The 23,218-nt window shown below is 38.3% G+C and overlaps 1 protein-coding gene across 1 annotated transcript; it reads left to right on the top strand.

Moving 5' to 3' along the window:
• The first annotated feature begins 457 nt into the window (after positions 1-457).
• Positions 458-1,758, top strand: LOC148702270 (NDR1/HIN1-like protein 12). The gene has a single exon (XM_088705440.1). It carries the CDS (start codon positions 938-940, stop codon positions 1,544-1,546), a length of 609 nt encoding a protein of 202 aa, XP_088561566.1. The 5' UTR covers positions 458-937; the 3' UTR covers positions 1,547-1,758.
• Positions 1,759-23,218: the final 21,460 nt, after the last annotated feature.

Raw genomic sequence — 23,218 nt, forward strand, 5'->3', positions numbered from 1 at the left:
CTTAAAACCGTCGGCATACATCCTGTTTTGACCGGCGCTTTCTGAAAGCGCCGGCGTAAACTATGCCCACCCCCACCTGCCTGATGTCTTACCCACGCTTTGAGGGGCGTTGGCAGGAAATGTACCGACGCTTAAAAGCATCAGTAAAGACTAAAAAAAGCGCCAACATATATCCTTTCTTTTGTAGTGCTAGCACTATCTCGGGCATGCTTTGACTTTCCACCAATCTTCACAGCGTGAACAATCGATCGTTGAGCCCTCTAGCGGCTTCACTAGCTCGGCACCTTGGTCACATCAATTCTCAATGGCAACAAGTATGATGGCTGAAAAATTTATTAGATGGACCAAATCCAGTGGATTTGTCCAAATTTCAGAGCATGCGTGCAGTAGATATATAACAGGATGAATCCTTATCCCTATTTGGATGTTGAATCGTTTAAATACTAGGAGGGTAATGTGATGACTGGTTATTGGACTGGCCCACCGGACCAGGTCCGTGTAATAATTCTGATGATGGGTCATCCGAGGACCGACTTAGTGGCAGTAGTTTCCGTAAAGCGGCGGCATGGAGGTAGGAGAAAGGAAGGCCTACAGCCAAAAGGCTGCGAACCTTGTTAGGTTGGAGGAAGAATTGTGGTTGGTGGTACCTCGAAAGTAAAAGGCAGGATTGGGGCACAACAATGCAAGTATGGTATTCCTTTTAGCAAATAGTAAAGCTACCGAGATTCCAAGGCAATCGCTTTCCAGGTAGAAAACCAGTAGCCCTCCATCAGGGCAAAGAAGATACGAAACCTCGCCCATTAACCCGCAGCAAGAACCTTGACATAGACAGACAGGCCCCTCCCCTACCCCCAAGCCATCGAGGCACCTACGAGCCACCGTCGCAACATAAGACACAAACAACATCCTCCCGGATGCTGTTTCTGGCAATCCCCCCATGCCAAACCCAGCACGTACCAGCCCGGCAAAGCAGCGCACCAGTCGGCTAGTCTGGCTGGTTGCGATCGTATGCGCCATCCTGGCCATCGCCGTGATCATCACCGGCATCGTTGTGTTCGCCGTCTACTTGATCTACCGGCCCAAGATGCCCTACATCGAGGTGGCCGACGCGCACCTCAACACTCTGGACTACGACCAGTCCGGGCTGCTCGACGCCGAGATGGCGCTCACCATCGTGGCAGTGAACTACAACTTCAAGGCCCACGCGAGCTTCTCTGACGCCAGGTTCAACCTCAGGTTCCATGGGATAAAGATTGCGGAGATGCGGGCTGCCCCGTTCGACGTGCCCAAGAACAGCTCGTTCCCACTCTACTACCTCGTGCCGTCGTCAACAATCCCTCTGGACAAAGGGGGGATGGAGGCGATAGACATGGCTCTGAAGCAGGGCATCGTGCCATTCGGCCTCGATGGGCAGGCGAGGACACGATGGAAGGTGGGAATTTTCGTGTCCGTGAGGTTCTGGACCCACCTCTCCTGCGAGCTCCGTTTCTCTTGGCCGAACGGGACCGTCGTCAAACCGCTGGATTGCAGTTCCATATCCCACTGACGCCAGCCTTTCCTAATTCATCTCACGGTGATGATGCTGGTGCTACGAATTTTTCTTCTCTTACGGTTTTTGTTTCGAGCTTTTTAAATCCTATATGTAAATTCCTGTAGGCCGTCTTGGATGGTTCTGTACATTCAGTCTAGAGATACTTGTTTATAGAAGACAGGCCAGACCAATGTCTACAGGATATATACCTTACTTCATTTTTTTGACGTTTTCTTTTTTTTCCTTTACGGATCGCCGCTCCCTCCTTTTCTCCAAAGCAGCTCCGATCGCCGGAGCTCGAACCACTCTCCTCCAAGTGGGTAAAAATTTTACTTTGGAAGTCGGGGGAAAAAAAAAGTTGAAGGAAAAAAGAAAATGCTCCCTTTTCTTTTAAAATATTCTTTTCACCAACTTGCTTCCCTCCTTTTTCAAATAAGGGTAACCATAGTCTATCCACAATGGTTCATATCCGTATATAACTGTCACACCCCGAACTCAGAGCATAATAGACGCTGCATACCTATGGAAGCATGCAAGGCAACAGATCATATGAAAGCAATAATAATTTTTAAAAATTTATTTAATCAAGAACTTATCCAAATGAGTCTTACGATAGTTCCATGGTGATATAAGTCGACATATGCTAACTATTAACATAAATCAAATAAAATATTCTAACTAGTTTGACTAAAACTTTCATAACTAAAAGTATTTTTAAAAGAACTAGCGTACTCTCCAAGTTCCGAGCAATTATACATCCAGATCTTAACAAAAATAGAGAAAACATAATAACGAGCTACACTAACCCATTAGGCAACATAATAACCCAAAGTGGATTCAGAGCATGCCAAATAATTAGTTAAAAGAATAAAATATTGACTGAAAAATAAATTATTTTTCGAATAATCCTTTTTTCTTTTTCAAGTATATATTGTTTTCACAAGAACTACCAGAAACCAGATGTCAGAAGTCTTGCTATGGCCACATAACCCAGTGGCATGGGTTAGAATATACAAAGTGCCAAATATCACTATTATTAACCACTAGTAGTATGGTGTTCAAATACTACTATTCTAATTACTGGTGGTGCGGTGTCGAAACTAGTTTCTCATAGATTACAAGTCGACAGGGCCAACGAATAATCCCTATTGGTGGGGCTAGATCAGAATATAGCCATGCTGAGAATGCATATTTATAAAATAGATTTTTCATGATTTGTTTCGTAATATTTTTTAAATTTTATAACATAGCACATAATATATTTCAAAATAATCATAACAATAACATGCCTAACCCATTTAACTAAGTATAAAATAAATACATAATTAATTCAATCAAATAATTATCATTTTGCCAAAAATTTGGAAAACACACTTTGACGCATTAGGTTACTTAACTTTTATCACTTCAAAATCCTACATTTTGACAGGTCAGATGCAACTATTTTAATATAATTAAAATATCATAAATTTCACCATCATTTCAGAAGTCAAGCGAAGTCAAAATTAAACAGTAATGAAGAACGACCTCATGCCTCCAAAACAGGTTAGTCAAGTGAAAATGCCCAACTACCTAGGTCGGTCCGAGCAAGAAGAATTTAACTAGTTAAGGAAAGATCAAAAATAGCCAAATTTTAAAAGATCTAACTAGGGCTGAAGTAATGGGTCGATCTATCGGCCGGATATCGGAGGGTTCAGGGTCTCGAAACTGAATCAACTTGGATCCAAGAAACAAGAAAAGCAAAGCTTGCACTAAAGATCCCAAAGCCTGTCGAGAGAGAGAGAGAGAGAGGGAGAGGAGAGAGAATCTCAGCTCGCGTTCAGCCACAAGTCTTGGTTTGGTCCGTCAATGGCAAAGGCCATCCTCGATCATTAGTGTATCTGGTCCACGAGTCAAGTAGAGAGAGAAAAGAAGACAGCTTTTATTTTTTTAAATTAATTACAAATAGGAATAAGATGGGAAGGAAAATAGAAGAAATAAGAAGAAGAAGAATGGAAAGGAGGAAGAGATTGTCGAGGGTGTCAATCAATCAAAACCTTCACCGATTATTTTTCGAGAGCACCATCAACCCAATCGATTTTTCAGGCCAATCAACCAAAGCCTACCTGAGCCTATCTTAGGCTCAACACAATCTAATTCAAAATTTGGACGGACTTTTTTTTCTATATTTCAACTCCAAAAACTTGTTACAGCAAAAGTAGAAAGAATTAAATATTGTTACAATGAATACAGCTCTAAAACAGTAATTGCAAAAAAATAAATGGAGCTAGACTCTGTTAGTTTACTTGATTGCTCTTGAAGGCACTTCATCAACTTTCTGAAGTTGAGGATGTGATCTTTCAGCTCACAATGAAAGCTCTTGAATGATGCCTTTTTTGAAGCTCTCTCTTTTTGCTCTTCTTTCTTTGATCTTAGAGGATTTGTCTTTGTGGTGCTAGAGCTCTTGTCCTTCCTTTTGTTTTTTCCGGCATTTATACTCTTTGGAGATGATTGAAATGCTTTTCTAGCTGTTAGAAAGTTAATAGAGCCATTAAGAGGGGAAAAAGTCGTTTAGACTCACAGAAAAACTAGCTGTTGTAGTTGTTAGGCGCAGCGCGGTTGACTTGTAGATTTCTAGGGTTGACTCGCAAATTTCTAAGAATCAACTCGTGATTTTTCAAGAGTAGGCTCGAGCTTGCTTCTACTTCTACTACACTCTACCTTTTGTCTGGCACTTTTGTAGTCGGCTCTCTCAATTCAGAGGTCGACTCGAGATTTTTAGAAGCCAACTCGAGATTTTCAAGACCTGACTCATTGATTTTAAGGACTGTCTTTTGCTGCTTTTTGCCTTTTCACTATAGCCATTATGGGGTCGACTCGATCATTTCTGGGGTCGACTCGGCTTGTGAACTTCATGGGTTGATCACCAATGTAGTGAATTTCTTGGTTCTCTATCTTTTCTTTATGGCCATTCTAGGGTCCACTCATCTTTGTCTTGGGTCAACTTGTGCTAAGCTAGAGTCGGCTCGAGTACTTCATAAGTTGACTCATCAATGCAATGCATTCGTTGGCTTTCTATCTGTCCTCTAAGACTGTTCTAGAAGTTGGGGTCGACTTGCTATTTATTGGAGTTGACTCGTGAAGGTACATCAGTCAGCGATAGTTTTTCGAGGTCTATTCATTGCAAGCTTGAGGTCGACTCTTGAGGTGGCTCAAGATGAAATCTTTTGTGCTTGTATATGATCTTCCAAAGAATGTATTCATGGCCATTTTGGAGTTTAGCTTCTTCGGTGTGGAGCTTCAAATGGATGATCATCGCTTGAGAGTGACTAAAGACTTTCTTTTTTGCTTTCTGAAATTTATCACTTAAACTCAAAGCAAATAGATAAGTCAACGTCTAACTCAATTGTTTTGCATCATCAAAATCAACTCTTTAGGTGCAACAATCTTTCTTTTTTTGATGATGACAAAACTCTTGAGTTCTAAAAGAACATGATGTAAACAATGATAACATCTTTTAGAGTATTTTTACAAAATTTAGATACACGAAATAAGCATGAGTAACTTCTGAATTTATGTTTTCAAATATCATAGAGTGAAAATTGATTTTATATTTGTTTGTTACTAGTCACTCTATATGCTTAATTGAGATTATAACAAGTTGTTTAAAGGATTAATGTCTCCCCCTTTTTGATGTAATGATAGGACTATTAATTGCAAAGGTTTTAGATTAACCATTTACTTGGGCTTTGCTTTTTGATTTTCGTTCTCCATTTTTTACTTCTCCTGTTTATATTTCTCAAACATTTCTTTGGGACTACCATAGGATATCATTAAACTTTTATCATTGATCAATTTTCTTTCTCCCCCTTTTCTTTTCCTTTTACCATTAAATCTGATACCATTTGTCTTTCTCATTAATTTTCCTCCCTTTTTCTTTTCTTTATCTTTCTCCCCCTTTTTGTCATTATCAATAAGGAGCGCACCAGTTCATGGAAAAAGCAGGATATTGTATGATCAGTAAATACATTGCACAAGATAAGCATTGAGGAATACTCAAGTATTCAAAATGAAATTTTTATTCATTAACGAGAATTGAAGTTTGAAGCATTGTGAAGTGCTTGTTGCAGAAACTAGACAGATTCCAAGCATAATTCTTTTGAATTTAAACTGAGATATACATTAAAGAAACTGAGATATTTTTAAGTGAATATGATCCGATATTTTGAAATATTTTTTTTATATCCTAATCCTCAAGATCTTAATGACTTAAGATGAGCTACAATGCATAAAAAATACTTATCTCAAATTATTAATCTGAAAGTTTCATTGAAAACTATTCTGAAACTTTAAATGGAATAATTAATTAAGGGGAAGAAAGAAAATTTAAGGAAGAAAAATCATATGGAACTTAATGTCATAAATTAAAGACTTTTACAAAAAAAGGGAGAAAGAATGCTAAACATATGAATAAATAAACTGATTCTCTCCAATAAGCATCTCCTAAAATTTAAATCTGAAATTTATTCTAATACAGCTTGAAGCTTGCTATTTGGTTGATATATCATGTGCTTCAATCATAAACCAAATTGCAACTCTAATATTTGATATTTTTAGCACCACTAAAATGGATCTTAAATAGCTTTAATTTAATAAAAGGGAGGGGGGAGAAAGTTAACTATTGTTAAGTCTGAAATTTTTGAAACTTGTCAACCCTAAAGGATGAATTTTGATAATTACAAAATACTTGAGATAATGTTGTGTACTAATGATGTTGGCTTAATTGTGAAGTTTTATAAGTAAAAAAAAATCAAAAAAAATGAAGCACTGCAAAATCATTATTTCTTCACGAACACTTTATTGGATATGTTCTATAAAAAAAAATGTTCTTAATCCAATCCATGGATGTTGCCCAGAGGTGCAGCCCAAGAGGAAGGGTAAATGGGTCTTTTAATAAAAATAGTGTGAAGAATGTAAGTTACTGTTATCTTTCAATAACTTGTAGATTTAGCAGCGGAATTAAAGTTGCACAAATAAAGCAGTGAATAGGATGAGGAAAGCAGTTAGAAATATGCAGTGAAGGAGAAATAAATCACATACGCAAACACCAGAATTTATAGTAGTTTGGTGCACTCTCAGCACCTACATCCACTCTCCAAGCCTAGCTTGAGATTTCACTATAACCCAGCAGATTACAGCTTGATTATTTTCCAGGCTCACAATCAAAAACTCAGTTGGTTTTTCCAAGCAAATAACCGAAAACCTATCACCGTTTGTTTTCCGGGCTCACAAACAACCCAGTTGGTTTTCAGACAAACCAACCAAAAACTTTACACCGTTTGTTTTTCCGGGCTCACAAACAACCCAGTTGGTTTTCAGACAAACCAACCAAAAAATTTTTCCCTTGCTGAATACTCTCGATTCAGCAACTTCCAATCAAGGCTTGGAAGAGCCTTTACAAGTTTCAAATGAATGAATTTGTTACAGCAACAGTTAATCCAAATAAATGAATGTTGTAACCAGAAAACTTAAAGCTTCAGAGTATATAGATGAATCAATAAAAATAAAAGCCGATGAAGAAGTTGGCTGTGGAAGATTATCCCAATGATTGAACAGTAGTTCTTCTCGATGAGATGAGAAGCTTCGACTGATTTCCTCACAGGAGTAAGTTTCAGATGAATGTCGGTGAGGATGATGAACTTTAGCTTTTTCTTCTCCTTTCTTTGGTGGAAACTTTTCTTTCTTAATAGAATCTTTCTCACTTTTCCTTGTTGTTTTCCTTCTAAGGTTTCTTTAAATTTATAGACGAGTTCTTCAGAGGGATTTGAATTCCTTTCTTTCCGTTCTGATGGAAATCTTTTCTGTTACAGAAGAAGACGAAAGTTGTTGCAAGCTTCCCATTGTGGTCCCAACAGTACAGGGGTCGACTCATGTAACTCAGGGGTCGACCCATGTAACTCAGGGGTCAACCCATGTTTATCCTGGGTCGACACTTCAAGATATTGAGACAACTCTTGCTGTGATAACTTCAAGGGTCGAATCTTAAACCTTAAGGGTCGACTCATCTTCTTCAGGATTAGCCTCTTTAAACACAAGGATCGACTCATGCAATAATTTTTCTAGCTGACGCTAAGACTGAACTGGGGTCGACTCTTCAATTTCTGGGGTCGACTCATGTTTTGCGGGGGTCGACTCATTGACTATGCCACTTGAAGAAAACATGCCGGAATCAACTCAAACTTGTCCTTTTTGCTTAGGGGTCGACTCAAGTTTTTCAAACAGAAAACTTTAGACTTTATCTTTGATCTCCATGGATTAGATTAGGATCATTTTTCTTTGAGAACATATCCAATGAAGTATTTGTGAAGAACTTATGATTTTGCAGTGCTTCATTTTTTCTGATTTTTCTTGACTTATAAAATTTCACAATTAAGCCAGCATCATTAGTACACAACATCATCTCAAGTATTTTATAATCATCAAAATTCATTCTTTAGGATTAACAATCTCCTTCTTTTTAATAATGACAAAATCATTGAGTTTAAAAGAATTTTGCAATAAATTTTACAGCAATTATAAGAATTTTGTAATGAAGTTCAGAACAAATATGACATTCAGAGATATATGCATAATTTCAACAAGTTAAGAAGAAAAATCTCCCCCTATCAGTTACAAACATTTAAATTATGCAGAGTTCTTTTTCTTCTTCTTTTCTTGGGCCTTCTACGAGGACTGGAAACTAGAGAGCTGGTATCTCATCTGGATCGTCTATTCACCAAGTGGCATCTTCTTCACCTGACGAGGATTAGAGCTTCTTCTATTTCTAGACTTAGTTTTTATATATCCTCAACCTATGTGTGTTATTTATGTGACTTTGTTTTAGTATCATATTTTGGGATACGTATTTATGTATTATGCTTTTGGCTTTATGTTACGTATTATTTACCATCTTTATAGACAATATTGTACCTTATCTTATTTTATCTCATAACCACCTTTTTATGATATGTATGTCTTTTATTGATGATGCCAAGAAAGGAGGAGTATACATGTAATGCAGTATAAGCATAAGCAAGAATAAATGCATAAGCTAGATGAGATGGATTACAAATAAATTCATGAGATGGATTAAATGCTTGAGATGATACTATGAAATGATTAAAGGGGGATTATCATGTTTCTTCATGTTTTCTATGAAATGATACTATTGATTGCTCTGATGCTATAATACTTTGATAATATTTATGATTTTGTGCATATTTTTGCTCTGATACTATAGAATGATATATAGTTTTTCTCTGATAGTATGAATTGATACTATCGACTAGCCTAGATATTTACTCTGATTTTATTGACTAATGTGTTATATATGCATGCATGTCATGTAAGAAGTCATATACTCTGACACTATTGTAGAGAAATGATAATATTTTGATACTATAGTACATTTTCAGTCTCACTTGTGTTTATTCTTGTTATTGCCATAAAAAGGACTATATGGATTCATACTCTAATATTGACACTACTACCTTGATACAATGAAAACGATAAGAGGCTCATACTATTTGCTTTGATATATAGACAGTCTATTGTACATTTAAGTGCTCCTCTTATGATTTGTGATACTATAACTCGAGGATCTATGAAATGATTAGTGTTTTTCTAATATGATGTTATAGTGCAATATATGCCCTCTTTTGACATGTTAAAATTGACATATTACATAGACACTATTCTGCTCTGATATTTTGCAAGATAGTAGACTAAGCATTAGCAAATACACTTTGGTTTATTTTGCTTATACTCAATATTTTGTCATTATCAAAAGTCAGAGATTGATTTTGATAATTACAAAATAATTGAGTAGGTTGCTAATGCTTATATGTTTTTATGCAATTTAAGTTGCTTTTCTAAGAAGTCTTAGAAGCTTGAACATCCAGAAAAGTTGAAAATAGGAGATAAGACCGAATGTGTTTGGAGGTTTTTGAAGCATGAGAGCTGACAAGAGGTCAAAAAGATGAAATTTCAGCATTCTAGGCATCAGGAGCGACCCTACGGACCTAGGGGTCAACTTTTAGGTCAACTCCGGTACTCTGGAGTTGAGTGGCACATTTGGCTTATGCTAGGAGTCAACCTACAAGTCAACCTCTAATGTGCCACAGGCGAGAAATAGTGATATCATTTTTTTGGTTTTTTAAGAGTCGACCTTGGGGTCAACTCCTGGCTATCGACTTGCATGTCGATCCCTCTATTCTAATAGATTATAACGGCTAATTTTTAGCATGAAGAAGATATATCTAATGAACTCCAATCACTCCCTAATGATCTCCAACGGCTAGTATTCACTCTCCAGCAAATATTCTTTATAAAAAGCTTCCAAAAGGTGAGGAATTACAAGAATGATCAAGATAGATAGTATATTTAAAGCAAAAGAGCATTTATTGAGTGAGAGGTACTCAATACTACTTCAACAACTACTTCAAGAGTATTTATTAAAAATTTCCAACTAAAGTGCGCATCAAAAGTGCTTCTTCCAGCAATTTTAAAGAGCTTCAATTGATTTTATTTATGCTAATTAAGGAGCTTTTATTATATTCATTATTTTATAATTATATCTCTTTTATTTATGAGAATAATTTTTGGTTGTATTAAAAATTGGAGAAAAGTTGATTCGTATTTGAAATGGAGTGTGTAAGGTTGCTCCCACTAGAAAAATGAGGGACTAGCTTAGGAAAAGCTAGGGTTATTAGTTGGTGGTATCAGACGTTATAATCGTTTGCAAACGATTAGTGGATTGAAATTTTCAAATAGAAAGCTAGAAAAGTGGATGTAGATGTTTAATTTGGTATAGAACCCAGTGAATCTTTTTTGTTTGTAGTGCTTTGATCATTTGTATTGTATATTTTTTAATTACTTTACTTACCGCTTAGTTTAGTAATTACATATTACGTACATGGATGGGGGTTATTTTCCGGTGGTACATAAAGTTTATAAATTTTAAAAGATATTGAGTGCTAAAACTTTATTAAAAATTAAAAAATTCTGATTATTATTTTATTTTATTAATATTATGGAGTGATTGATTATAATCCTATTTGATTTTGATGAGCTCAAAGCATTTGAGTATATCTTATGTTATACTAATGAATTCAATCTAGTGTTTCAGCCAAATATTTGTGAATTTATGTTTAATTGTCTCTAGCCTTGGTTCAATACATTTTGGCTAAGTATGGAACTCAGTTTGAACCAAAGTCTGGAACGCGAGTCGACTCCGAAAGATTTCGAGTCGACTCCAAGTATTTCAGACATTCTGGCACAGACTCGAGTCGACTCCGGCACATTACGAGTCGACTCCTACTGAGAACAGACAGCAGGACAGAAAGATGAATCTCAGACCCTGTCACCGAGTCGACTCCTGAAGAATTCGAGTCGACTCCGATGCTTGCCGAGTCGACCCCCGATAGTTCCGAGTCGACTCCAAGGGGTAACAGACAGAAAGACAGAGAAGTTGTTTTGGACTCTGAGAACCGAGTCGACTCCAGAAGAACTCGAGTCGACTCCGACGGCTGACGAGTCGACTCCTAAAGAAGCAAGAGTCGACTCTCAGAGGAATGCAAGCCTAAAAGTCAGAGAGCCAACTTCGATGTCTGAGAGCCGAGTCGACTCCAGCAAAGTGCGAGTCGACTCCGAGGCAGTTCAACTCCAAAGACAGAAGACCAGTTTTTTTTGCTCTGAGAGTCGAGTCGACTCCAAGAGAATTCGAGTCGACTCGAGGAAGTAAACCCGAAAGAAAGATCTTTGGATTCCTGAAGAACGAGTCGTCTCCAAAAGGGAGAGTCATCTCCGGACAATGGTGAGTCGACTCCAGGTTTAGCCGAGTCGACTCCAGAACGGGATGGCACTTTATTTCAAATTTTGAACAGTGGGCGAGTCGTCTCTAGTAAAGCATGAGTCGACTCCAGCAACAGCCGAGTCGACTCCAGATCGAGCGAGTCAACTCCGATCCCAACGAACACTTTGTCAGGAGTTGTAGATTTTGCAGAACGACTCTAAACGTGTGTCAAACGGCTAGTTTATGCTGGAGATTGCTTAAATAGCCAAAGTGAACAGTAATAGAGTAAGAAAGAGAGACTCCATTCAAAACAAAAGGAATTTTCACCTACCAAAGCCTCTCAAGAGTTAATACAAGAGAAAGAAGGAAGAAGTGCATTGAAGTCCATTCTCCAAACGTCTTCCTCGCATTCAAGGCTCTCTTCTGACATCAGATCATCAGTGCATTCAAAGAGGAGACTCAGAGTTCGAGAAGCCCCTGCTTCCTCATCCAAAATCTATTTGAGGGCTTCTAACTCTACATTATTTATATTGTTCATATTTGCTTGTTAAGAAGCTTTTTCTGTACTCTTTATAAACTATCTTCTTGTTAGTTGATTCAATCAGGGGATTGAATCAAGGTTGTAGAGGTTTGTTGGTGAGCAGAGGTTAAAACCAACGGTGTAAGGGTTCGATTGTGATCCCGGAAAAATAATCGGGTGGTTCTAGTCGGTGAGCCTGTGAAAACCGACCGAGTTCGTTGTGATCTCGTAAAATAACAAGTTGGGTTGTGAGCTTGTAAAACAACCGGCTATAATCCGAGGGATTATAGTGAACTCCCAAGTGAAGCTTGGGGAGTGGACGTAGGAGCATGGGTTAGCTCCGAACCACTATAAAATCTCTTGTGTTTGTGATTGTTTTATTGTATCTTCCATTCCCCTCATCCACTGCATATAGTAAACTAATTAATCCACTTGCAATAAAGTTTAATTAGTTACTCATTAAGCTTCTAATTTGCAATTATTATTTAAAACCCAATTCACCCCCCCCCCCTCTTGGGTTGTCTTTTTGGGCAACAAGTGGTATCAGAGCCGGAACTCTTCTACCAAAAGAGTAAAAGATCAAAATGACAACCCCATTTGGATCTTCTCATATTGAGGGGCAGTCCACTCATAGACCTCCAATCTTCAATGGAACCGACTACTCCTATTGGAAGGCTAGGATGAGGATATTTATCCGAGCTCAAGACTATGAGATTTGGACCTCCATACTTAATGGACCATACATCCCATCAATTTTTGTAGAGGGTCTTATATACCCAAACTTGAAAAAGATTGGGATGACAATGATATTAGGAAGGCACAACTAAATGCCAAAGCAATGAATGTGCTTTATTGTGTTTTAGACCGTAATGAATTCAATAGAGTCTCTACTTGCAATTCTGTAAAAGAGATATGGGATAGACTTGAAGTGACCCACGAGGGCACAAATCAAGTAAAAGAATCTAAAATAAATATACTAGTTCATAAATATGAACTATTTAAGATGGAATCCAATGAAACTATCACTTGCATGTTTACTAGATTTACTGATATTGTCAATGGCCTAAAGAGCCTTGGCAAAAATTATACTAACAGTGACCTTGTCAGAAAAATTCTTCGATGTTTGCCAAGGTCATGGGAGGCCAAGGTAACGACAATCCAAGAAGCCAAGGACTTGAACAAGCTTCCACTTGAGGAGCTTCTTGGATCTCTAATGACGCACGAGCTCACAATGAAACAACACAGTGAAGAAGAATCCTCTCATAAGAAAAAGGTAATAGCCCTCAAATCTAATTCTTCTAACAAGGATTTATCTTGCAGCAGCAGCAGTGAAGAAGAAGATAATGAGAGATGATGATGAGGCTCTTCTCGTGCGAAAGTTCAGAAAGTTCATCAACCGGAAGAAGTCCTTTCATCAAAGGAGAGGTCCCTCAAGTTTCTACAACAAGGATAAAGGTAAGGAATGAGAAAATGAAGGAATCGGATGCTATGAATGCAAGAAGACGGGACATTTCAGAGTTGACTGTCCCTTGCTGAAGAAGGGCAGCAAATATAAGAAAAAGAAAGTCCTCGTCTCCACTCTGTCGGACTCCGATTCATCATCATCATCATCGTATGAGGAACAAGAGGAAAAGACCAACTTCTGCTTCATGGCGAATAAAAATGAGGTAACATCTCGCATTTAGATTTTACCTTTGATGAATTGTATGATGCGTTTAATGAACTAATGGATGAATATAAGACAATAAATCTTAAGAATAAAGAACTAAAACTAACTAATCAATCTCACTTCCATAAGTATAATAAATTAATTAAGGACAAGGATTTTATCATTAAAGAAAATTTAGAACTTAAAACAAGCAACCAAAAATTAATTCAAAAAACTAATACCTTAATTAAAGATAACGAAAAACTAACCAAGGAAATTTCAGAACTTAAAAATGGTAAACAAACTTTAAAAGATAATCTCACAAAAGACTTAAACACACTAAAAATAGAAAAACAAAAGCTTACACAAGAGCTTGAAAAATACAAACCTATTGTTGAAAAGTTTACATATAGTTCTGAAAAATTGGAAATGATACTTAACAATCAACGAGCTGTGTTTAATAGAGCTGGTTTAGGATACAAACCTAAGAATAAGCAAAAGCTCCTTAGTAACTTTTTTGTGAAAGCATGGGAAAGTAAAATTAAGAATATAACCTGTTTTTGCTGTGGAAAGGTAGGACATAAAGCTAATGTGTGTGACTATAGGAAGGTAGGAGCTAAAAGAAAAAATAAAAAGGTTTGGGTTCCAAAAGGAATCAACTTTACTAATCTTGAAGGACCCAAAAAAACTTGGGTACCTAAAATTATATGATTTCCTTTTGTAGGAGTGTCTTGCAGCCAAAGTCGACAAAAACTGTTGGTACTTGGATAGTGGCTGCTCAAGACACATGACGGGTGACAAGGAGCAATTCTTCACCCTAGAGCCTAAAAAGGGAGGTGCAGTGATATTTGGAGACAATAATCATGGTCACATCATTGGTATAGGTAAACTACAAATCACCTCCTCAACCTTTGTTGATATTGTACGATTGGTAGATGGTCTTAAACATAACTTACTTAGCATAAGTCAATTATGTGATAAAGGTTTTGATATTCTGTTTAAACCATCCCTATGCATCATAACCAACTCAATTGACAATAGCTTAGTATTCAAAGGAATAAGACGTGGAAATGACTATGTAGTAGATCTTGAAGATCTTGCTAAAAACAGTCCTTGCTTAGTAGCTAGTGATATTAGGGTTGATGATGCAAGCTGGTTATGGCACCGTAAATTAGGACATGCAAGTATGAATACAATATCTAAGTTAGTTAAAAGAGATTCTGTAATAGGTTTGCCAAAACTAAAATTTGAGAAAAATAAAATTTGTGAAGCATGTCAATATGGCAAACAATCTAGAAGCTCTTTTAAATCCATAAATTGTGTCTCTACCTCTAGACCTCTTGAAACTACACATGGATCTATTTGGACCAACTAGAACCACAAGTCTTGGTGGAAACAAATATGGTCTTGTTATTGTAGATGATTTTTCTAGATATACTTGGGTCATGTTCTTAGCTCATAAAGATGAAGCATTTTCTGTATTTAAAAAATTTCATAAGGAAGTAACTAATGCAAGAAATGCTTCAGTCATAGCTATTAGAAGTGATCATGGAACGGAATTTGAAAATCATCTATTTGATGAATTCTGTAGTAAAAAGGGGATAACTCATAATTTCTCTGCACCTAGGACACTACAACAAAATGAAGTTGTAGAAAGAAAGAATAGAACCCTAGAAGAAATGGCTAGAACCATGTTGTGTGAAAGTAATCTCCCTAAGTACTTTTGGAAAGAAGCCATTAATACATCATGTCATATACTAAATAGAGTTTTATTGAGACCCATTATAAAGAAAACACCTTATGAACTTTGGAGAAATAAAAAGCCTAAAGTAAACTATTTTCATGTTTTTGGATGTAGGTGTTTTATTCATAATAATGGCAAGGATAACTTAGGTAAATTTGATTCTAAATCTGATGAAGGTATCTTTTTGGGATATTCTACATCAAGTAAAGCTTATAGAGTATTTAACAAAAGAAACCTTGTTATTGAAGAGTCTATTACATGTTGTTTTTGATGATACTAATGATGTCTCTTCTAGCAAGAAAGTAGCTCTTGATGATGATGCAGAAATTCTTGAAGAAAAGATTGATGAGATGACATTACAAGAAGATGAACCAAAGCTAATTGGAGATGCATCAAAAAGCCAAGAGGCAATTGTGGATCATGGGCTGACTAAGGCTTGGAGGTATGCTCATGGGCATCCTAAGAAATTAATTTTAGATGATCCATCTCAACCTGTTAGAACTAGAGCATCTCTTAGGAACTTAAATAATCATCTAGCATTTGTCTCACACTTTGAACCTAAAAACATAGAAGAAGCTAAAAATGATGTAAATTGGATAAATGCAATGCAAGAAGAGCTAAACCAATTCACTAGAAACAAGGTATGGAACCTAGTTGAACGACCCTCTGAATACTCAATAATAGGAACCAAATGGATATATAAAAATAAACTTGATGAAAATGAAATCGTGATTAGGAACAAGGCTAGACTAGTAGCAAAGGGCTATAATCAAGAAGAAGGTATAGACTTTGATGAAACCTTTGCTCCTGTAGCTAGACTTGAAGCAATTAGATTGTTACTAGCATTTGCATGCTCTAAATATTTCAAATTATTTCAAATGGATGTAAAAAGTGCCTTTTTGAATGGGTATACTAATGAGGAGGTGTATGTAGAACAACCTCCTGGTTTTGAAAATCATCAATACCCCAATCATGTGTATAAATTAAACAAAGCACTTTATGGTTTGAAACAAGCTCCTAGAGCATGGTATGAAAGACTTAAGCAAATTTCTGTTAGACCATGAATTCTCTAGAGGGAACGTTGATACAACATTGTTTTTAAAAAGGAAAAACAAAGATTTGTTAGTAGTTCAGATTTATGTAGATGATATTATTTCGGTGCTACTAACAATCGCCTCTACGAAGAATTTGCTGACTTAATGCAGAGTGAATTTGAAATGAGCATGATGGGAGAGCTGAACTATTTCCTCGGGCTCCAAATCAAACAATCTGAAGAAGGAATCTTCATCAATCAAGCTAAATACATCAAGGAGATGCTTAAGAAGTTTGATATGGAAGGAAACAAGTCAATCAGCACACCCATGAGCTCATCATGCAAACTAGACCAAGATGAATCAGGTAAATCAGTAGATCAAAAGATGTATAGAGGTATGATAGAATCTTTATTATATCTCATTGCAAGTAGACCTGATATCATGTTTAGTGTATGCATGTGTGCTAGATATCAATCTAATCCTAAGGAATCACACTTAATTGCTGTTAAGAGAATCTTTAAATACCTAATAGGAACAAAAACCATAGGCTTATGGTACTCTAAAGATTCGAGCATAAACCTAATAGGGTACACTGATTCAGACTTCGCTGGTTGCAAACTTGATAGAAAAAGCACCAGCGGGTCATGTCAATTCTTAGGAGAAAACTTAATCTCTTGGTTTAGCAAGAAATAAAACTCAGTTGCACTATCTTCGGCTGAAGCCGAATATATTGCTGCAGGAAGTTGTTGTGCTCAAATTTTGTGGATTAAACAACAACTTGAAGATTATGGCATTAAACAAGATAAAATTCTCATTAACTGTGATAATACAAGTGCCATTAATCTAACTAAAAATCCAATTCAGCACTCAAGAACTAAACACATTGAGATAAGACATCACTTCATAAGAGATCATGTACTGAATGGTGATGTGACACTTCAATTTGTTTGTACTGATGATCAACTTGCTGATATCTTCACAAAATCCTTGAGTGAAGATCGTTTTTGCATATTTAGAAGAGGGTTAGGAGTGATTGATCCATTCTAGTGATACTCTCCTCTAGTTTATAGATTTTGAGGATTAGTTTATGTTGGACTTAAGATTTCTTATCTATGATCATCAAATCAGTTCTTAAATCCTAGATAAGCTCATAACTCTCTCTTTTGGCACAAGAATAACAATATTTTTAGTTGTGTGCCAGGGTTCGAGTCGACTCGGACGTTTCTTAGAGTCGGCTCATGTGGGAGTCGACTTGCGCATATTTGGGAGTTGACTCGAGGTCGAGTCGACTCGCGACTTACCGGAGTCGACTCGAGGTCGGAAATCCGACTTTTGACCCTAATCGAAATATTTATTCCTCACTTCTATTCACAGCCAACACTGTTCCAAAACCCTAGAGCCGTCTCCGAACTCGTCTCCGGCCCCGTCTAGGTCTTCTCCGTCGAGTTTTCCTCATAGTTTCCGTGTTCTTCCCCGTCCTTAGGTCAAAATGCCTAGGAAGGTCGTTGTACCGAGCCGAAAAAGACCCATCTCCGCGAGCGGGGCCGAGCGACGGTCCAAGGCTCGAAACGAACCGGCGAGGCCACCACCTCCGGTTCCTTCCCCGCCTAGGCCGGTTCTCTTGCGCTCATGCGCCGGGAAGGTTGTCTCCACCGGGAGGCAAGTCAACTTTGACTTCCTCTCCCGGGAAGGGTTCAACCTAGGGCGTCACCTTAGAGCCCAAGGTCTAGAGTTTTTCTGCACTCTTGACCTCCCTACCTATCCAGGGCTTGTTAGGGAGTTCTATGGTACAGTTGCACGGGTTAGCGGGGGTATCCAGGGAACTGTTATGGGTGTCCCTGTTTTCATCTCGGAGGACTTCATTGCTCGAGTCCTCCATCTCTCGAGTGAGGAGATTGTTCCCACACACCCCTCTGATAGGATAGAGGCCCTTACGGCCATCCTAGGGAGTCCACCCTTGTCCCCTATAGAGGAGGTGTTCGCAAATCAGCTCTCGGCTGAAATGCGGCTTCTCCTTAGTATCATCTCTAGGACTCTCTTCCCAAAGACTGGTAGGTTTGACTTCATTTCCGAGAGAGACCTGGCCTTGATGTTCTACCTCCTCCAAGACACTCCCATCAACTTTCCAAAACTCATCTACAAGTACCTTTGTGAACCCCTAGATAAACCTAGGCTCAGCCTCCCTTATGGCATGTTATTCACCCTTATATTTAGGGAGTTAGAGGTCCCCATTCCTGAGGGGGAACCCTCTCGCTCACTACGGTTTACAGATCGCATGGGTGAGGGGACCTTTCATAGGATGGGATTCCACAAGATAGGGGTGGTCTGGGTTAGAAAATCATCCACATCTTCTGACCCTACCACTCATCACTCACCCAGTCCTGACCATGACCAGGACCACTATACAGATCCTCCCACCTATCCTTCCACCTCTGCTCATACCTATACTGAGCCTTCCACCTCCACTGCCCCACCTTCTCAGCAGCAGCCTCTGGAGGTCCGGATATCTTCTGAGCAGCTCCGAGAGTTGCGGCAGGAGATAGTGAGGGATCTGAGAGATGACTTGCTGAGGGAGCTCCGAGGTCCTTCGAGTGCTCCCTCCACCGAGATTGTTTCCACCTCGGCAGCAGTAGCCGAGATGACTGCGCACTTGAGGGAGGAGATATCAAATGTGCGCAGCCTGGTCCAAGCTCAATACTGGAACATGAGTGACGTCAAGGACGACACGAAGAAGATGCAAGACGGCATCAGACATGAGCTTGGGAGCCAGAGCCAGGGTGCCGAGAGACTAGCCCAGGCACTGCTCTCCAGGTTGGACACCCTTCAGGCGAGCGTGACCGAGCTTACCACGACACAGTCTAGGGCCACCTCGGAGATCATCAAGCAACTAGGGAATGTTTCGGAAGGAATAAGCTTAGTCATGCAAGTGACTAGGCTTAGAGGAGATGCTTCATCCTCCACTGCAAAGAAACCCTAGTGTAGCTTAGTTATCAATCTCTTGATGTATTTGTTTTCTATACTTGTATTTTTTTTTTACAATTGTACTCAATTCAGCATCAATACAATGAGTAGACGTTTTTTTTACAAACGGTGCAATTCTTTTCTATGTTCTGCACTCTTTTTTGTTATGATGACAAAAAGGGGGAGAAAATATATTAAATTGAAATGTAAAGAAAATCAGTAAAAAGAAAATTCTTAAAGCAAAACTTAATTTGTTCTAAGTGGATTCGATACCTCGAGGCTCATTATCTCTCTGATTGGGGCTCCTAAAGGAGTAAACTCCAGAATCTATTCAAGAAATATTCGGAGATTAGTTGAATCATACTCAAGAACAAATTGTCAGATTTTTTCTCTAAAACAAAAAGTTAAGCTCAAAAGCTTCAAGACATTAAAAAAAAATTCAGAGAATCTAAACAAAATTGATTGCATATATTGAGGGAGAGAATCTGAAATTTTAAGAAAACAAATTCATTAAACACATATAAGCCAAACAATTGATTGCATAACATAAAGGCTTACATAATTCCAAATGAAAGGGGGAGTTTTAACATCAGGATTTACTGTTTCACACCTTTCAATTTTGGATAAATTAAATGACTAGACACTTGAATTCATTTCAAAACTTTATTATAAATCTCTTTTTTGGTTGAGCAATTCACTTTACAAATACTCAATGTTTTGTCATCATCAAAAAGGGGGAGATTGTGGAGTGATTGATTATAACCCTATTTGATTTTGATGAGCTCAAAGCATTTAAGTATATCTTATGTTATACTAATGAATTCAATCTAGTGTTTCAGCCAAATATTTGTGAATTTATGTTTAATTGTCTCTAGCCTTGGTTCAATACATTTTGGCTAAGTATGGAACTCAGTTTGAACCAAAGTCTGGAACGCGAGTCGACTCCAGAAGATTTCGAGTCGACTCCAAGTGTTTCAGACGTTCTGGCACAGACTCGAGTCGACTCCGGCACATTACGAGTCGACTCTACTGAGAACAGACAGCAGGACAAAAAGATGAATCTCAGACCCTGTCAGTCGACTCCTAAAGAATTCGAGTCGACTCCGATGCTTGCCGAGTCGACCCCCGATAGTTCCGAGTCGACTCCAAGGGGTAACAGACAGAAAGACAGAGAAGTTGTTTTGGACTCTGAGAACCGAGTCGACTCCAGAAGAACTCGAGTCGACTCCTAAAGAAGCAAGAGTCGACTCTCAGAGGAATGCAAGCCTAAAAGTCAGAGAGCCAACTTCGGTGTCTGAGAGCCAAGTCGACTCCAGCAAAGTGCGAGTCGACTCCGAGGCAGTTCAACTCCAAAGACAGAAGACCAGTTTTTCTGGCTCTGAGAGCCGAGTCGACTCCAAGAGAATCCGAGTCGACTCGAGGAAGTAAACCCGAAAGAAAGATCTTTGGATTCCTGAAGAACGAGTCGTCTCCAGAAGGGAGAGTCATCTCCGGACATTGGCGAGTCGACTCCAGGTTTAGCCGAGTCGACACCAGAACGGGATGGCACTTTATTTCAAATTTTGAACAGTGGGCGAGTCGTCTCCAGTAAAGCATGAGTGGACTCCAGCAACAGCCGAGTCGACTCCAGATCGAGCGAGTCGACTCCGATCCCAACGGACACTTTGTCAGGAGTTGTAGATTTTGCAGAACGGCTCTAAAAGTGTGTCAAACAGCTAGTTTACGCTGGAGATTGCTTAAATAGCCAGAGTGAACAGTAATAGAGTAAGAAAGAGAGACTCCATTCAAAGCAAAAGGGATTTTCACCTACCAAAGCCTCTCAAGAGTTAATACAAGAGAAAGAAGGAAGAAGTGCATTGAAGTCCATTCTCCAAACGTCTTCCTCGCATTCAAGGCTCTCTTCTGACATCAGATCATCAGTGCATTCAAAGAGGAGACTCAGAGTTCGAGAAGCCCCTTCTTCCTCTTCCAAAATCTATTTGAGGGCTTCTAACTCTACATTATTTATATTGTTCATATTTACTTGTTAAGAAGCTTTTCCTGTACTCTTTACAAACTGTCTTCTTGTTAGTTGATTCAATCAGGGGATTGAATCAAGGTTGTAGAGGTTTGATGGTGAGCCGAGGTTAAAACCAACGGTGTAAGGGTTCGATTGTGATCCCGGAAAAACAATCGGGTGGTTCTAGTCGGTGAGCCTGTGAAAACCGACCGAGTTCGTTGTGATCTCGTAAAACAACAAGTTGGGTTGTGAGCTTGTAAAACAACCGGCTGTAATCCGAGGGATTATAGTGAACTCCCAAGTGAAGCTTGGGGAGTGGACGTAGGAGCAAGGGTTAGCTCCGAACCACTATAAAATCTCTTGTGTTTGTGATTGTTTTATTGTATCTCCCATTCCCCTCATCCACTGCATACAGTAAACTAATTAATCCACTTGCAATAAAGTTTAATTAGTTACTCATTAAGCTTCTAATTTGCAATTATTATTTAAAACCCAATTCAACCCCCCTCTTGGGTTGTCTTTTTGGGCAACAAGTGGTATCAGAGCCGGAACTCCTCTACCAAAAGAGTAAAAGATCAAAATGACAACCCCATTTGGATCTTCTCATATTGAGGGGCAGTCCACCCATAGACCTCTATTCTTCAATGGAACCGACTACTCCTATTGGAAGGCTAGGATGAGGATATTTATCCAAGCTCAAGACTATGAGATTTGGACCACCATACTTAATGGACCATACATCCCATCAATTTTTGTAGAGGGTCTTACTATACCCAAACTTGAAAAAGATTGGGATGACAATGATATTAGGAAGGCACAACTAAATGCCAAAGCAATGAATGTGCTTTATTGTGCTTTAGACCATAATGAATTCAATAGAGTCTCTACTTGCAATTCTGCAAAAGAGATATGGGATAGACTTGAAGTGACCCACGAGGGCACAAATCAAGTAAAAGAATCTAAAATAAATATACTAGTTCATAAATATGAACTATTTAAGATGGAATCCAATGAAACTATCACTTGCATGTTTACTAGATTTACTGATATTGTCAATGGCCTAAAGAGCCTTGGCAAAAATTATACTAACAGTGACCTTGTTAGGAAAATTCTTCGATGTTTGCCAAGGTCATGGGAGGCCAAGGTAACGGCAATCCAAAAAGCCAAGGACTTGAACAAGCTTCCACTTGAGGAGCTTCTTGGATCTCTAATGACGCACGAGCTCACAATGAAACAACACAGCGAAGAAGAATCCTCTCATAAGAAAAAGGTAATAGCCCTCAAATCTACTTCTTCTAACAAGGATTTATCTTGCAGCAGCAGCAGCGAAGAAGAAGATAATGAGGAAGATGATGATGAGGCTCTTCTCGTGCGAAAGTTCAGAAAGTTCATCAACCGGAAGAAGTCCTTTCATCAAAGGAGAGGTCCCTCAAGTTCCTACAACAAGGATAAAGATAAGGAACGAGAAAATGAAGGAATCGGATGCTATGAATGCAAGAAGACGGGACATTTCAGAGTTGACTGTCCCTTGCTGAAGAAGGACAGCAAATATAAGAAAAAGAAAGTCCTCGTCTCCACTCTGTCGGACTCCGATTCATCATCATCATCATCGGATGAGGAACAAGAGGAAAAGGCCAACTTCTGCTTTATGGCGAATGAAAATGAGGTAACATCTGAATCGCATTTAGATTTTACCTTTGATGAATTGTATGATGCATTTAATGAACTAATGGATGAATATAAGACAATAAATCTTAAGAATAAAGAACTAAAACTAACTAATCAATCTCACTTCCATAAGTATGATAAATTAATTAAGGACAAGGATTTTATCATTAAAGAAAATTTAGAACTTAAAACAAGCAACCAAAAATTAATTCAAAAAACTAATACCTTAATTAAAGATAACGAAAAACTAACCAAGAAAATTTCAGAACTTAAAAACGGTAAACAAACTTTAAAAGATAATC

Source organism: Phoenix dactylifera, chromosome 10, assembly GCF_051530095.1.
Source record: "Phoenix dactylifera cultivar Ajwa chromosome 10, Ajwa_hap1_PhDact_Kaust_v1.1, whole genome shotgun sequence".
NCBI classification, from domain to species: domain Eukaryota; kingdom Viridiplantae; phylum Streptophyta; class Magnoliopsida; order Arecales; family Arecaceae; genus Phoenix; species Phoenix dactylifera.